The sequence below is a fragment of the Acinonyx jubatus genome, chromosome C1, assembly GCF_027475565.1.
Source record: "Acinonyx jubatus isolate Ajub_Pintada_27869175 chromosome C1, VMU_Ajub_asm_v1.0, whole genome shotgun sequence".
Lineage (NCBI taxonomy): Eukaryota > Metazoa > Chordata > Mammalia > Carnivora > Felidae > Acinonyx > Acinonyx jubatus.
This window is the reverse complement of record NC_069381.1, coordinates 37,351,460-37,368,309: the sequence shown is the minus strand read 5'-3', so window position 1 is coordinate 37,368,309 and position 16,850 is coordinate 37,351,460. Positions and strand designations below refer to the sequence as shown.

Genomic DNA, 16,850 nt, shown 5'->3' with positions numbered 1-16,850 from the left:
TTTGCCATGAGACGCTCTTCCCCTACACGGGCCCGGGGGCGTGGGGGGATCTGGACTGGGGGACTGAGCTTTGTGAGCAGAGTGGGCTCGGGAGGCGGGGGCATTTGGAGGGACTTTCCGCACCCCCCCCCCAACTCCGTTTCCCTGGGACTCCTTCCAAGCAATAAAACCCCCGCTCAGGCTCCAAGGGGGAGTGTGCATCTTTGGTTTTAAAAGTGTGAAAGCAAATGCCTTTGGGCGCCTTTCGAGACGGTTTTCATAACTCCCACTTGGCCTTCCCTCTGAGAGCAGGGCTGCCTGCGGCCAGCCTGGGCCCCCGGTTCCAGGCACCCCAAGTGGCACATAGCCTCCTCTCCTGAGGCCAGGCCTCCTAGCCTCCTGGCTGCTCAAGCCTAAAGGATGGGGCAGCCTCTAGGAAGGGACCATCACGGACGCTTTGCGTAGCGCGCAGAGGTTTTCTTTGCATTAGAAGAGAAAGGGAGGGAAGGGGCTAAGGTAATGGCGCGAGGCCACGGGAGGCCTCGCCTCCCACCCTGGCAGGCCTCCACGCACAGGTTTTCCAGGTCTCAGCAGGAGGCAGCATGCGAGCTCCTGTGCCCTCCAGGCACCTCTGTATCCTAATCCCCTTCAGGCTGTCTCTTCACCTTAGAAATGGGGATAATGAGATGACACGCGTACAGCATCACAGTATCTGCTGGCTCAGGGGAGGCGCTTCCCAAACGGAAGACGCTGGTAGCAGGAGAGGCAGACACAAGCATGCTAATAACGGCGCCAAAGGTGGCCAGCGCCACGTAGCGTGCCCACCGCGTGCCAGGCACTGCTGTGAGCGCCTCGCGTCCGGAAGCCCGCTCAAGCCTCCCGTGCACACGTAGTTACCTGCGGGTGACACAGCGGGATCAGTGGGACACGTGCGAGGTTTGGTGGGCAACTTCACTCTCCCCGGGGCCTCCACAGGGGGGCGCCGCTGGGCCAGGCCTTCGAAGGTGGACCGGAAATGGCAGCGGGACCGTCGATGCGACCGCAGAGGGTGGTGTGTGCTGGCAGAGCCCGGAAAGCTGAGGCCGGCCGGCACCAGATGGCGCGAGGTCTGGGGGCTCTGCGGGCTGCTACGGGTAGGCATCACCCCAGATGTTGTGGGTTATGAGGGACATTCAGAGCCACCTGGTCTGCCCTCCTCTCCTGTTCCACAGGCACGCCGTCTATCCAGGAGCATCTTCCTTCTGTGCGTGGGGCATATGACAGACACACTTTTGTTCCCTCCTTTTCTGATCGCTGCTCTGGGAGTTTCTAAAGACTGAGGAACACACGTGGCGGCTGTAGCCACCAGGTCGAGGAGAGCCTCGTGTGAGGATGTGGCATGTTCTTGTGGCTGGAGCATGACCAGGAGCGGAGAAGGAGGACGGGCCAGGGAGCGAGGACCTCCTCCTCGACCGAGGGCATGTGGACGCCCGCTCCCAGAGCAGAGGCCCCAGCCCTGAGGCCGAGCCAGGCTGCGTAAGAGACGTCCGGCCGGGATGGCAGTGGGGCTGGACTGTGGTGGTGATGATTACAGAGCTCACATGATGCAGCGACCCTGTCCTAGCACATGGAAGCACAGGCCCCGGCAAGGCAGGGGGCTCCCTGCTCACCCAGCAAGTGAGCGGCGTACTGGGCAGGGGCAGTAAGCTCTGGAAAGGGGGCCGTGTCACGCAGGGGAGAGGCTGCCCGCACCACAGACACCCGGGGAGGGGCAAGCCTCCTGCCTGCGCATCAAGTGCTGGGGGGCACCTACTGTGTGCCCAGTTCAGATCCCAGCCTTGCTGTGAGTCCTGGAGCACGTTACTTAACCTCTTCATGCCTCGTTTTCTTCGTAAGTAACGCAGGGATTAGATCGGACCTGCCTCGTAGTGTTGCCATGAGGATTAGAGGTTAATGTGTGCAAAGCGCTGGCACAGAGCTGCCGCCAGCCAGGGTAAGTACTTCTCTGACCGCCAGGAGCACCCTTAGCCACGTGCAAGCTCGACTCTGACTTCACAGCTGGCTGCTGTCACCTCCTCCGGGAGGCTTTCCTGGCCCTGCCCTGGATGGGGCCCCTGTGCTGTGATGGAACTTGCTGGATCCTCTCTCTGCCTCCCCTGCCAGGGCTCCACTAGAGCAGGTGTGGGCCCAACGCCCCTGGGGCCCCACCTCTTTCTTCATCCTGGAGGCTTCTCCCCCTGTGGCTTCTCTTTGTTATGCCTCTGTCCTTATCTTTCCTTGACCCCTCTCTTACTCAGTCCCCTCCCTCTCTTTGTTCATCATCTCCTATCTCTTTCTTTCCAGAACTTGAGCCGATCACCTGGCCCTGCCCTTCCCTCCACTTCCCCGCGACACCCGGCCCTGGCCTCAGCCGGCCTGTTTGTTCTGTACTTAATCTCTCTTTATTTCTCCGTCTCTCTCTCCCTCTCTCTTTCATAGGTTCTCTTCAGCCAACAATCTCACCCATTGCCTCCAAAACCAGATTCTATGTTTATAAGTCCATGAAGGATCACACCTTTCACTAAGACTCCCTGTGTTTGTGTAAAAGGCAGCTGACCCAGGGCTCCTTCCCAGGGGGTGCTGCCCCCTCCCCCTGGGACCTGGTGCCATCTATCCCTGAGCCCCAGCTTTCTCATCTGGTGAAGAGGGTGATGAGCCCCACTGTGAAGGTTTGTTTTGAGGCCAGAGAGACTCTCCATAACTGGTAGCTGTGATCACCAGGGCCAGGAGATGGTGGGGTTTGACGGTGTTTTGTTTCCTGTTTATCTCCAGCGGGAGGGGAGGGCGCAGGACAGCACCTGAGGACACAGATGTGGAAGCTGATTGCCCCAGCGGGACCCCAGACCCATCTCCTTCATGGCACTGTAATTCTTTCTGCCCTGGAACCCATCTCAGGCTGTTACCTGTGAGGCCTCGGGAACCCAGCCGGCTGGCTGTGTGGCTCTGGGCCACTCACTTTCCCTGCCCGGCTCCTTGTCTCCTTCTCCATTTTCTGAGAAGAAAACAGAGGGGCGTCTGGGTGGCTCAGTTGGTTAAGCATCCGACTCGATTTCAGCTCAGGTCATGATCTCATGGTTTGTGAGATTGAGTCCCGCATCGGGCTCTGTGCTGACAGCACAGAGCCTACTTGGGATTCTCTCTCTCTCTCTCTCTCTCTCTCTCTCTCTCTTTCTCTCTCAAAACAAATGAAAAAACACTAAACAATAATAATAAATAAATAAATGACATGAGAAGAAAACAGATTCACTGTCGCCTCGGAACCCAAGGCCAGATCCCAGGATGAGGCTACTGACAGGTGACTCCATGGTTCTCTGCTCTCTGTCTCCCTCCAGCACGGCTGCCTCGCCACCCCCGCTGCCGCTGCAGCCCACGCACAGCTCCGGGACCGCAGGGCCACCCTTGCAGCTCTCAGAGCGGCTTCAGCAGCAGGAAGAGCAGGGGCCCACCGGCAGCTCAGCGCCCCACCGCCTACAGCCTGCCCTGGGCCTCCTCCTTGCCATCCTGGCCAGCATCACAGCCTCCCTCCTTCTGCACACCCTTGGGCCCTCCTGACCTTGGTCACCAGTGCAGAGAAGCCAGAGAAACCACAGGAGGGTCTGCGGCCACACCCCACTGCCCGTGCCACCACCTCCAGGGTGCCCGACACCTCGTGGGCAGTCCAGACGGGATCCGTTAGAACATTAGAGCTTTATCGTACCCGAGTTACATCTTCTTTTTTGTAGAAGGATCTTAATTTCCCATAGTGCTATGGGGCTCTTTTGTAAAATATGTGTCCATATTAAAAAAGAAAAATGTATTTATTCTACCGATAAAACTATTTTTATGTGGCCTATGTTAACCCCTTAATTAGCCCCAACACCAACCCAGGAAGGGAACCCAGGCTGCCAGGACACCTGCAACCTCATGCAGACCGTGGCTTTTAACCGGCTTGCTCCTAGATCGGCAGAAGCCTCCGGTGCCTCGGTTTGGCTTCTCCCGCCACGGGGTCCTCAGAGAGAGGGGCAGGCAGACAGGCTTAGCTTTTGTGAAGCTGGATTGGGGAGCCAGAGATGTGAACGCCGACGATCCTTCCCTCCCGTGGATGCATCCTAGGGTGGGAAGATACTTTAGGAAAAGAATGCTGCTATTTTGAAAACCCTGAGTGTCTGTGAACTGGCCCTCCAGAGTTCTTGGTAAGTGTTTTGACCAAAGCACAGGAGGAGGGGAGGGATGTTGGCGCTGAGGGAGGTCATCCCCCAGCCCTATGTGTCAAATGGTTACATTGAGATCCAAAGAGAGCAAGGTGGTTGCCCAAGGTCATGCAGCAAGTGGGAGGTCCAGGATGTGAATCCAGACCTCTCTGTTCTGGCATCATTCATCTTCTGTAAGCTTGGCTTACAGAAGAACCTGTTGAAGTCATAGCCAAACAGAGTGAGCTGGGCCAAAGGACAGGAGTGGGCATAGTAGGGACAGGGGCTCTAGGAGTCACATGGTAATAATAACCCTAATGAAGGCCACCATTTATCCAAAGACTGCATCGTGGCAGGCACTTTGCACACTCACTTTATCACTGATCCTCATGCCAGTTCTGTGAAATGTGATTGTCCCCATTTCACAGATGAGGAAACTGAGCCCCTCAAATAGATCAACAGACTTGCTCAAGGTCACTTAGCTGGGACATGGCCCCAGACCAGCATGATTCAGAAATGATGCTTGTCCCTGGGCCATATTTTGCCATGTTCTCTCTGCACAGAGAAGCTTCAGGGAAGGCAGATCTCACCCAAATGGGCCAGCACAAGCTTCTTGCTCCAGCCAAAGAGACCACTTGGCCACAGTCACTCATGTTGGCCCCTCTGAACAAAGGACTCTAGCAACAGCCTGTGCCACGTGTCTCATGCCCCAACTTGTCTTATCTCGGAGACAATGAGAGGCTTTCCTATCAAATGAGAGGCTGTGGGGTGGGAAGTCGGGGAGGCAGAGCAGCCAAATGGGGCAGGCAGGAAACTGAGACTCAGAGAGACTGACCTCCCTCCTCTGCCTCCAAGGCGGTAGCTGAGAAAGCAGAGGCCTGAGGTTAGCTGCCTTCCAGCCCTAACTCCTCACAGACTTTGGGAAACTGAGAGCAGAAAGGGCCCCTCATTTGACAGATAATACCAGTAAGAGTAATATGGAGTCCCAGGTCTGCTGACTCCGAGCCCCGTGCTACACAGCATCACCGCACCGTGGGTTTTCCCGGCAGGCCTGGCATTGGCTGATTAGACCCAATGCCGTTATGCCCAGTCCAGCAGCTGTCTCCCTCCTGAGATGGAATTCTGGGCAGCTTATTGGATGGTCAGAAGTGCCATGAGCATCTAGGCCAGCAGCTAAATTCTTTTCATCTCAGCCCTGGATGGACGTGTTTGAGCTTGAGATCTGGCAGGAGCCCCGAGATCTGCTTCAGAGGGTCCAGCGGGCCCCATGGGCACCACGCTATAAACTGAACTTGACCCCAACCAGGGCTGGAGTCCGTTTATCTTTGGCAGAAATGTGACTTCCTATTTCTGAGTGGGAAAGGGTTTAGCTGACTTATAAAGCAGGCACAGAAGGCTTGTTGGACATCAGACAGATCGTGCAGAGCACTGTTTGGATGAGATAAGTGTAAAGGAATTAGAAATACATAGGCCAGATTTCCCTCTGTTCAGGGCAGAGTGTGGCATGAGATGCACCCTGATAGAGCTTGAGGTTAATTAAAGATGAAGCATTTGGGTAAACAGTCCAGGTACCTGACTACATGCCCAGATCTGTGCCAGGCGTGGGGCCAAAGAGGTAAATTAACACAGTGTGTGACTATCGAGCACACACAGTGCCAGGCTCTGTGCTGGGGCCTAATCTATGCACCTTGCCTGTCCCGGAGGAACTCCTCATCATCGCGATGGAACAAGCAGACCAGTCCTACGTTCCTAGAAGCAACTTTAGAGGTTCTCCTATCTAGGCCCCTGACCACAGACAGACTCAGCCCTCACCTTCCCCAGATCCCTCCTCTGGACAGACTGGGAGATTCCAAACTTTCCCTCAAGCAAGCACTCAAGTGTTTAGAGAAAGATGGATGGCGGCAGAAGGGTAGGCGGGCTGATTAGGTAGGCATGTGCCAATGGGACAGGCCAGAGCCCATGTTGACCCGACATCTACAGCCTAAGTTCACCGATCCCTGAGGCCCACCCACCGGCCAGGGTTTGAAATGAACTGAGCTTGCTGACTTATGTCCCAGAAGACCTGAGGCGTCTGTGGAAATCCACTCAGCTGGGGCACTGGAATTCTCTCATCCCGAGCCAGGGAACCACCATTCCGTCAGTAGCCACTTACACACTTTGCACGATCTGTCCACCACTGCTGACATTTTTTTCCGGCACTTTCTACATGTCTAGCCTCGTAAAGTCCCCTGTTGCTCTGAGAGCATCTGTGTACCTTTCTTATGGCTTTTGTGTTTGACCTTCAGGTGGCAGAGAAGATGGAAGGACTGAGACCCAGTGGGTTAAGTGACCTGTCTGGGATTAGGCAGCATGTTAGTGGTGGCCCTAGGTCCCCTGTGTCTCAGGAAAACTGACCAAATGACCCAGGGGCGTTCGGGGAGCTGTCAGCATGGCCATGCACTTCTGGTTTTCCTCCAGGCTGCTCTGGTGCACCAGCAGCCAGGTGAAGGCAGGGAGAATGGAGACGTTAGGCTGCCGGGAGCTGCAAAGGGCCACCAAGGGCCCCTCCAGCACTGAGATTCAAAGATCCGGAGTCTATGAAGCGTGGAAACTTGCACTGACTGGAAAGTTTACCTTTGCACCAAATAACCACGAGCTGATTTTTCTCATATGAAATGCTCTGTCATCTCCTGCCTAGCCTCAGCTAGACTTGCGCAAGCCTCAGGGCTCAGGACCCTTGTTCTGCCTGCCCAGTCTCCAGCCCGGTGCCGTTGTCACAATGGATCCCAAAGAACAGTCCTCCACCACAAGGAAAGTTTGTGAAAACCACCTGGAAGGCCAAGAGAAGTTCCACCTGGGCATTGCAGCTTTGATGGTATCCTGTGTGGTGAGAACAGAACTGGGGCCGGTGATAGCGAGTGTGGGATAAGAACGGAAGCCCTTGGCCTGGCCTTCCAGACCCTCCGTGATCAGACCCTGCTGACTCTGCCAGCCATCCTATTTGTCATTTCTAGAATAGACAGATGTTTCCTGGACCTGGAAACTCCCTTATCTTTCCCCAGATCCTCATTTTTTGACGATTAACTCAGATAGCACTTCCTCCAGGAAGCCCCCTGTGATTCTTCTGTGCTTTTTTCGCATCTATCACAACACCCGCTGATCAGTGTTGAAACTGTGTAATAGTGTACCTGCTCTCCTATCAGACTGTGAGCTCCTTGATGGCAGGGGTCACGTAAATTCATCTTTGTATCCTCGTCTGACATGAAGGGGGCACTCAGGAGATGTGTAGAGAGAGAAGGAGGATGAAAGGAATGAAGAGAGGAAAGGAGAGAGACGGACCTTAGCTCTGCTAGAGGAATAATCTCTACAGAGCCAAAGCTGTCCCCTGCAGGTGGTGAGTTTCCTGTCAGAAGAGGTGTGAGCAGGGCAGTAGGCCCGCTGGCTGGAGATGTGGCATGAGAGCTGAAGTCTTGGCAAGAGACTGGTGTAGATGACATTGAGGGTCCCTCCTGGCTCTGTAATGCTCAGGTTCTTTGAACATTGTTATTTTTCCAAAAATTAATCTAAGCAGCCAAAAATATCACCCGGGCTGGCCGTCTAAACCAGTAGGGTTCAGGAATCAGTCCAGCCTCACACCCCCATTCTTCAGCAGCCCAGCCAGGCCTGACGTGCATTGGCAGGCCTGCCTGCTACCCTAAGGCAGGGGGGGCTGTGGGTGGTGGGGGAGGGCTGGACTGGAACCCAGGGCCCCTGGCCCCAGCCCGGAGCTGCTTCCCTCCCTGCTCTCAAGCATGTGGGGAGGGAAGAGATGAGCCGTGAGGACTGAATGACCCCCTATCTGGCCCTTTCTGGGGAGCATCAACCCGCCCTCGGATCTCCCCATCCTTTATCCAAATGTTGGCTCTTCCTCTCCAGAGGTGCTCTGGATACTCCTTCACGTTGCTGGGTGACCTTGGGCAAGTCTCTGCTCCTTTCTGAGCCTCCATTTCCTCATCTGTTAAATGGAGACCTCGTTTCCTGCCTGTGCTGTTCTAGCACGCAGGAGTGCTGTGTGCAATCTCAGGGCCCCATGAAGGTGAGGTGCCACCGCCCTTTTGGCTCAGCGATCGGCTTTCCTCCCAGGCCCCACGGGCCGCTTTGGGATTGGGACTATGTCACAGGCAGGAAAGGTGGTGGAGTAGCGTACCTTAAGGGTTGCTCCGTCCCCAGACCCGCTGCGGGCAAAGTGAGCTTTGGATGGGACCCGAGTCTCAGACATTTCCGGCGAGGCTGTGGGACATCTTGGGCCCCAGTGGCTGGGGCAGCAGGGCCTGACTCCTGGCCAAGGGAGGTTCCAGCTCAGAGGAGGGGCAGACAGAGCTCCTGCCCCATTCCTGGGCCTCAAAGAGATTGCAGAAGGTCCCCTGCTGACTCATTATGTGACACAAGCTTCAGCTCTTAATGTATTTGAAAGATACTGGTGATGTTGTTCTTGTAACCACCTCTTCCCCTCACCTCTGTGATTTATCATGAAGAGTCCTTTAAGAATACAGAAGACAAAGAAAGATGCTATTAATGTTATTTTGCCAAAAATATTTTTGTAGCATAATATATTAATAAAAGACATTATGAACTCCGCGGGATGGTGTCTCTGTGTGCTGGTGGCTCCCCTTCTCCTGCCAGGGAACATCTGGGGAAATCACCTCTGGAGGTCCAAGACCGGAGGCAGTGGTTTGGAAGAGCTGGAACGGGCCCATTTTCCATACAAAAACTTGGGCAGATTCTGGGAGGGTGGCGTGGGCAGGGGTCCAGTGACTGGAGAGGCCTCAGGCCAAGTGGGATCCAGATAGCCCTGTCCAGCCAGAATGAGCTGCCCACGGGGCCAGGGAAGGAGTTGCCCACGTGAGCCACAAAGCTGGGATCTGGGGTTCACCCTCAGGGCCCCCTTTCCCTCACTCCCTCACTCACCAAGACCAACCAATTCTTCCTTATTCACCTTCCCCCTCTTTCCACCCCCACTGCTCCACCCCAGCCCAGGCGTCTTAGCCCTCTCCTGAACCACTGCCACCTACAGCTGTGCTCCGCAGTCCCCTCCCCCTCCCACCAGGCCCTCTGTGACCTGGCCCCTTCCCGGCATGAAGCATCTCTACCGTGAAGTTCTCAGTTTTCCGATTCCTTTCCTGGTATTCAACACTCCCATTACCGCCTCCCTCCATGTTTCCTAAATTCATCCTAGCCTTCACCGCCCCTCGCCTTCACACATGCTGTTCCCCAGCACTGCCCATCCCTCCGCACCTCCCCCACTCCTTGCTCATTGCTCTGTGGAGCTCCTACACATCCTGCGTGGCCCAGACCTGGTGGTGTCCGCTCCAGGAAGCCTAGGGTCCTGAGCGGAGGTAGCCACTCCTCCCCCTCCCCCACCCTGTTCCCACAGCACCTGCTCCCTGTGCACCTGGCTTGTGCTCAAATGACACGATGTGCCTGCCCTTCCCCTCCCCTTCCTGGGCCAGGACCGTGGCTGTTCATCTCTGAGTTCTCAGCCCCGAGCACAGGACTTGACAGCTAGTAGGTACCCGTGGAAGAACGGTGGAGTCAAGGAGGAAGGAGAGGAAGAAGAACGGGAAGGAAAACCGATTAAAAGCCTCCTTCTCTATCACAACCGACGTCATAGTTCAAGCGTCAGCGGGCTGGGCTCTCCAGATGGTGCTCCTGCACAAGTTCCCAGAGGAAAGACTTCACCCCTGGGCCTTGGGAGAGGGGGCAGGTCCTGAGACACTGGGAGCGGGAGAAGCCTCCCCGTGTTCTGAAACCACAGGGCCTTCACCAGAGGTGGTTCGCTGGCCGTGGTCGACGCGTTCTCGCTGGCTCCTACCAAGAGTTACACGGACCAGCCGTGTGGGACCCACCTTCAGAAAAAGGTAATACAGACGATACGGCCGGAGCTAACGCGTAGCGCGCATTTGTGATGCACAAACAGTGTTCTAGACATTCACGAGCCCGAAACCGTTTCTTTCTCACGACTACTCCCCGCTGTCTCTATTTTACAGATGAAGGAGTTGGGACGCAGAGAGCTTAACCTGACCACAATCACATAGCTTGTAAATGCTGGAGCCAGACTGGAGCGCCAAGGAGTCAAGCCCCAAGACTATTGTGTTCGCTTTCACTCGGCTGTGCTGAGCTGCCACGTGTGGGCTCGGCCCATGAGGAGGGCGAGGGGGTGTCTGCGTCCCCATCGCACAGGCCAGGTGGGCTAGGTCGGGACCCATCCGTGGCCCCATGCAACGAGCCTCTTTCTCGTCGTGGAGGCCGGCGAGACCTCAGTCCCACCCACCCGACTCTGGATGGAGGTGCACGAAGGGCCCTCGCCTGCTCCCTGCCCTGCGCCGCCACACTGGTCTGCAGGGTTGATACCAGTGGTCTGAGAAGTCCTGCTGTGGCCTGTGACCCCCGTGTCCTCTGGCCCTCACACACCAGCTGCTTTCATGAAATGAAGCTCCTGCCTCTACCTGCCTAGAAGCCCAGTGGGAGAGTGAGCCCTTGCCCTTCCTTGGGAGACACAGTCCTCACGTGAAGTGCTCCCTGCAGGACAAGCTGTGGCCAGGAACGGGGTCTCAGAAACGATGGAATGGGTGACTAAGGGGACAAGCAGGTGGCAAGAGGGAACACTCAAGTGTTTGTACGCAGTACACTCGAGGGTCTGCGCTTCCTAACCTGGGAGCCCCAATGCCCCCTCCTGCCCTGACAGACCGAGTCCGTTGCTCTGAGCTGGCTCCCGCTGAGGTGCTCTACTGGAGAGAGCCAGGCTGCCCGGTCTCATATTTGAGCGTTGGATGCAGGGGAACCCTGTCTCAGCCCCAAATCTCTGCAGAGCCGCTCCAGACGGGAGGCTTCTCTGTACAGATACAAAACTCAGAGCTGAGCCCGTGGGGGAAGCCGCGGGAAGTTTCCAGCTCCCAGGAGCTGTCCCTAGCGGCCCATACATCCTGTCCCCCACACCCCACCCCACAACCAGGTCACAGTGCTGAGGAGGTAGTAAGTTCTCTGGCACGGGAGGTGTGTGACGGGGTAACTCTCAATGGAGAAGAGATTCCCACCGCAGCGTAGAGGCTGGCCAAGGCCGTCTCTATCTCCCTCTCCTCTACCTGTCTCTGTTGCTGTCTTGTACATATCTCTGTGCCCTCACTCCTTATCCATCTTTCTATTCCTTGATGCCCTCCTTCCCACCCCTGAACGTCTGCAGCCCTGCCGCCAAACCTTTCAGCTGCACCGTCAGACAGTACCCTGCCCGCCCCCCGCACCCCTGCAATGAGGACCACAGCTTCGGCTCTGCCGTGGTCTGCTTGTGTGGCCTTGGGCGAGCTCTGCCCCTCTCCGGACCTCAGTCTCCTCTTTTGCATGGAAGGAGGAGCAACTTGTGTTCACTAAATCCCTCTGAGAAAGAGCAACACCTCTGGAAGACTGCCTCACAGGGGTTTGAGGTAGAAAGGAAAACTACACCTCCCCCTTTCACAGGAGGGGGAGGGAAGATACTCCTTATGCTCACGGGAGGAGTTTCTTCATTTTGTTCCTGAAAAGGAGGGCAAGAGAAAGCAGGAATGGAGAGAAGGAAGGAGGAGGGGCGAGGAGTGAGGAAGATGGAGAGGCACCGAGGGCGGTGGGAACGAGGCCTTCCCACTGGGGAGAAAACCTGCAGATGGCGGGCGTTTTCCTGGCTGCCGTGGGAACCCCAGCTCCATCTGCCCTGCCAATCTCCAGAACATTCCCCGCCGCTTGTAAAGATCTGGGATGGGGAGAACCACGGAAGGGGGCTGATTTCATGGCCAGGTTGGCATGGTGTGAGGCAGATGTGGCAAGGTCAACGACAGGGAGCTGGAGGCCAAGAAGGGCACAGGAGTGAGAGCCCCCGGGAATTCAGGGACTCCAGGAGGGCTTGGACCTCAGCCACAGCGCTGGGTGTCCAGGATGATCCTAACCAGGCATGCTGGAGCAGGAATGCCTGAGCCACATCCGGGCTACAGGTAGACAGAAAAACTAAGCGTAGATGGGCCATGGGCTTCCGTGGGCTAAGGGCTATGGGAGCTCCAGGGTTCCCTGAGCCAGGCAGGAAAGCCTCCCCGACATCACTACTTCCAGGCCTGCCACAGCAGAGAGCGCACCCTGACCTGGCTGACCGGGGCCGGGCTCCGTGGGGCCAGGCGAGCTGGGCCGGCCGCTGTTACGGCACCGTAAAAAGAGATTATTTTCAGAAAATATTCATAAAACCTTTTTCATGTTGGTCTGGGCTACAAACAGTTCTTGTGTTTTCTTTTTTCATATTTTCCATTTCTTCCTCCCTGATCAGTCACAAGAAAAGAATGATAACATCTCTGACCTGGACACACCAGCCCCCAGGCAAGCGCCCGAAGGACACTTCTTAACTCTCATCCTCCTGTCTTCCCCAAGACTCTGGAAGGATGGAAGGGGCTGAAGGGGGTGGCAATAAGGGGTGGGGGGAGGGGGGAGGGAGGAACTGGGGAAGAAAAGGAACAATACACAGAAAGACGGGGTGAGGATCCAGAGAAGGAGCCAGGGACTGAGGAGAGAGAGACCGACGGTGCTGGAGAGGTGGAATGGGGAGAAGGAACGAGCAGTCAGAGAGAAGGTCAAGGCGGAGGGTCAGGCCCACCGGAATGGGAACACTGCAGGTTCTCCAAAGAGCCTGGGACCTGGGACAGAGGCTGGGACGGGGCGGGAGTTGGGGGGCAGGATGTAGGGACCCCTAGGGGAAGGCCCTGGGAGCAAGCCCTCTACTCCTCCCAGGGAAACTTGACAACACGAACTGCTTCCAGGGCCTGCCTGGCTCCCCAGACTCAGTAGAACAGCCCCTCGCTCTTCATCCCCTGTCCCTCTCCCCACCAGGACTGTCCAGGCTCAGCCTGGGGTATGGCTGGTCATCAGGGAGCCGGGGGGCCTGGCCCTGGGCATCGCCTTCCCCTCTCAGTGTCTTTTTCCCCATCTCTTTAATGAGGATACTAAAATTGCTTCTGGCACAGGTTACAGTGAGGTTTTAATGAGATGGTGCAGGTAAAAATGCTTTGGAAACCAAGGCCCAGCACACAGGTTAACTGTGATTGCCACTCAGGCGGGCAGCAGAGATCAGCCCGCAAGAAGCCGGGGGCCTGCAGATGCTGTGGCGTGCCCGGGAGCAGTGTGCAAGGTGGCAGCTGGGGACGATATGGCCAGAGAGATGAGCCAGGGCAGGCCCGGACCACTTGCTGCGCACATCTAGGAATTGGTACAGTATCAGGGAGCCAACGGGAGCCAGCGGTCAGCTGTGTGACCCTAAGCACATCCCTGGAGCTCTCTGGTGTGCAGTCGCCCAAGGATTCGGTGAGCTAACTCACGCAGGGTGCTGAGAGCCATGCCTGCCACAAAAAAGTCAGGGCATGCCAGCATTATCGTCTTTGATGGATCTGTGGCCTTGCTAACCACCCTGGCTTCCCTGAGGTGGTAGGGGTGGGTGGGTCCTGGCCTAGGGCGAGATAGGAAGAGGGGCAGAGAAGGAGGGGGGCCGGCTCTCAGGAGCTGATTCTCACACCGCAGTCTATACCTGAGACTGGTCCCGCGCCTGAGTTCTCAGGAGAGGTGGGGGTGGAGGAGACGAACAGTGCATCCCTGGGGACCTAACTGAAGGGACCCACTGGCTTCGGACCTAGAGCGTGCAGGGAAGGTTGTGGCAGGAGGCTGGGCTCGGGTGGTGGCTGGGGTCCGGTGTGAGAGGCTGTCACCTGCCAGCTGTGGCACTGGACTTTGCCCTGGGGACAGCAGGCCGCCCAGGAAGCTTTAGCACCAAGTGGCATGAAGTTGTGTAAAAGCCTGATGCCCTGGGCCTAATCTCATCCTCCCACTGAGTCCCAGTTTTCCCATCAGCAGCATGTGAGAGGATAGCCCTGATCCCACAGAGTTACCATGAGGGCCTAGGATATGTCAGTATAGAAAGGGACATTATAAAATATTTGTAATCAAATGGGACATTGAACCTGGAAGGGCTAAGAAACCCTGCTCTACGTATTTCTTTCACCCATGAAAAATGAGAAGTCCTGAGAGATTGTGCCAGATCCTAGGATCTTCATCTAACGTCCTTTTACCTTATTTTCTACTCCAGCCTTTTCTGCCTGATTTTCCAAAAGAGAGTAGCACCCTTCAAGGAGTAGGGAGGTAGAGAGATACATTGCAAAGAGCAACGGGCCTGAGCCCAAGACTCCCTTTGGCTGCTTACTGGTCACCTTTCATCGGGCATGTCCCTTAACCTTCATTCTTATTTGCCTCGTCCCGGAAATGGGGATGAAGATAACTTACTTTGTAGCTTGTAATGGTGACTGAGACGACGGGTCAGAAGTGCTTCATTTCTGCAAAGGCAACATCAATGCGCATTATTATGAGGGTTGAAAGAGGAAAGGGGTGTGTGCCCTGAACTTCCACCATCCCCCAATCTTCACTCAGGGACCCCAAGGGGTGTAAGTGGAAGATTATGGCTAATTCAAGCCCCAAAGTGGGTTTCAGTCCTGCTCTGCCATGGACCTGATTGTAACATTAGGCCAATGACACCCCCTTCTTGAAGTTCAGTTTCCCCATGTGAAAAAAGCAGAACTTAGAGCAGATGATCTTTAAAGAGTCTCCTAGCTTTTCTAGGCTGGAACGTCAAGATCTTCCTCCACCCTCCAACCTCTCAACTCAGCTCCTCGGCTTTGAAACACCTGCTCTAAAGCGTTGGTTTGGGCCACATGCTAAAGCTCACCGACTTGCTGCCACCATTAACGGTTTGCAGCCCAGCAGCCTGACTGTCTTGTAGAAGGGCCATTGACTTCTCCAGGGCGCAGGAGCTCCAGCTCCACATCGATCAAATCCAAAATGTGCAGTAGGGATTTCCAAGCCGTACTACAGACCCCAGACCTCCCTCAGCCCCGCATCCCTAAGACCACCTCCTAGCTAACAGCCTTCACCCGACCCCGGATGCCTCCTCTGGCACCTCAGACACATTCGAGCAGAGCCCATCTTTAAACAGAGGTCCAAAGGCACGCCCAGGTATGTGGTGGCTTGTGGCGTGGAGAAAAGGCTCACGGGTGTTTAAAATGGGGGCAGAGAGAGCAGCCATGGGAGGGTTAGAAGGAGCCACCGGGGAGGATTTTCCCAGAGAGATGGATACGGACTTCTGCTGGCTGTGTGCCTGTCGGGAAAGATGAGGACATGTGGTAGAGGAGGCGTCTGGGCCGGGCAAAGGCCATTAGCTAGAAAGTGGTCTTAGGGCATGTGGGGCTGAGGGAAGTCAGGGGCCTGAAGCCCTGACTCTTTGGAAGTCCTACTGTGGATTTGGGGTTGATCAACGACTGTCACTAAAAGTCTTTTGTTCAAGAAGATGGAAAAAAGTTTTGTCTCTCTGGGCTACTGAGGCTCCTGAGGAATGCAGGGGGTGTAGCGGGGCCAGGAAATTCAGGAGGCACGGAGGACTGAGCCAACTCTCCTAGCGGGCCCGGGCCCGTCAGCCAGAGCAGGAAAGAGAAACAAACATGGGCCGCCGGATCCGGAGCAGGCACGAAGCCCCCACTGAAGGAACCCTGAATGTCCAGGCTCGGCCTCCATCTGCGGGGGCTGCCTGCTGCCGGGCACACAGGCTGCCAGCTCAGACCCGTGTGAGAAGTTCCTCCAGGGAACTGATCGTCCCCCACCCCTTCAAGCACTCCTGCTCCCAGGCTTCCCAGGAACGCAGGCCTACAAGAAGAGGTGCTTTGCCTGCTGTGGTTTATGCGCCATGAAGCCACTCCCTCCTTCTCAGAGACAGCTGCCCAGCCCGCTCTGGCTCCAATATAGCACTTCCCTTTCAGCTTTTGAATTTCAAAGCAAACCTGACTGCAAACAGATGGATGGGGTCATAAAAATCCCCCAAGCAGGGAGCAAAGAGGCTCGTGGTTGTAAAAGAGAGGCTCCTTTGGAAGAACATGTCCCTGCACCCATGCTGGGTTCCTGCCTCTCCAGGCGCCCGCATCCTGCTTGCTGCAAACACACCAGACACGTCCTCTTCGCCTTCACCTATCCCAATTCCACCCGGCTTTCAAGGCTCAGCACCAGCCCAGCGTTTCCCAGGCAACCTTCTACTACCTGCTCTCCCAGACCCTTAACCTTTGCATCCACCAGCCAGCAGACTGCTCTTGCCTTTGAGCTCCTAAGGTACTGACTCCCTGTACTCCTTCACCTACTCCATACATCTTGGCATTGCTGGAAATTTTTGTTTACATATCTTATCTCTCAAAATAGATCCAAGGCCGAAGATCAGAAAACACCTTACCCTTCATGACTAATCCAGTGTTGGGCGCGAGATTGATGCTGAAGCGACGCTAACTGGATGCTTTTCGTGAAAGCGCAACTTTACATAGCTTAAAAAGTAGTAGAAAGAAAATGGAGGGAGTCAGTATTACCAAAGCGGCTGCTGTGGGGACTTATTATGATGCAACACAGGAAGTGTCATTCTACTGAGCAGTGGGGGACCCATTTCCAGGGTGCACTCCAAGCAGGAAGTGACTTCACTCAAAGAGATGCCCTATTATGTCCAGAGTGAAGAGAGTCATTGGCAGAGGGAACAAAGACAGGACAAAGGGCAAGGAGGTCACGGAGTAACATGAGTGGTAGGACTCATGCAGGCTTTGGAATCACACAAGCCTGGGTTAAATCCCAGTTCTGCTATTTACAAAC

General features: G+C 55.7%; 1 protein-coding gene and 1 long non-coding RNA gene across 2 annotated transcripts in view; one reads left to right on the top strand and one right to left on the bottom strand.

The window, feature by feature from the left end:
* Window positions 1-8,762, top strand: part of TRABD2B (TraB domain containing 2B) — a 217,586-nt gene extending 208,824 nt beyond the window's left edge. Inside the window, exon 7 of the mRNA XM_027059252.2 lies at window positions 3,330-8,762. Within this exon, the coding sequence (XP_026915053.2) occupies window positions 3,330-3,549 (220 nt within the window). The 3' untranslated portion in view covers window positions 3,550-8,762. The remainder of the gene's footprint in view (window positions 1-3,329) is intronic.
* LOC113599370 (uncharacterized) lies at window positions 3,776-16,627 on the bottom strand. Its single transcript, XR_003420197.2, has 4 exons — window positions 16,447-16,627; window positions 14,463-14,512; window positions 8,332-8,663; window positions 3,776-4,085 (listed from the first exon to the last, which is right to left on the bottom strand). It is a non-coding gene; the product is annotated as an uncharacterized LOC113599370 (long non-coding RNA).
* Between the last annotated feature and the right edge of the window lie 223 nt (window positions 16,628-16,850).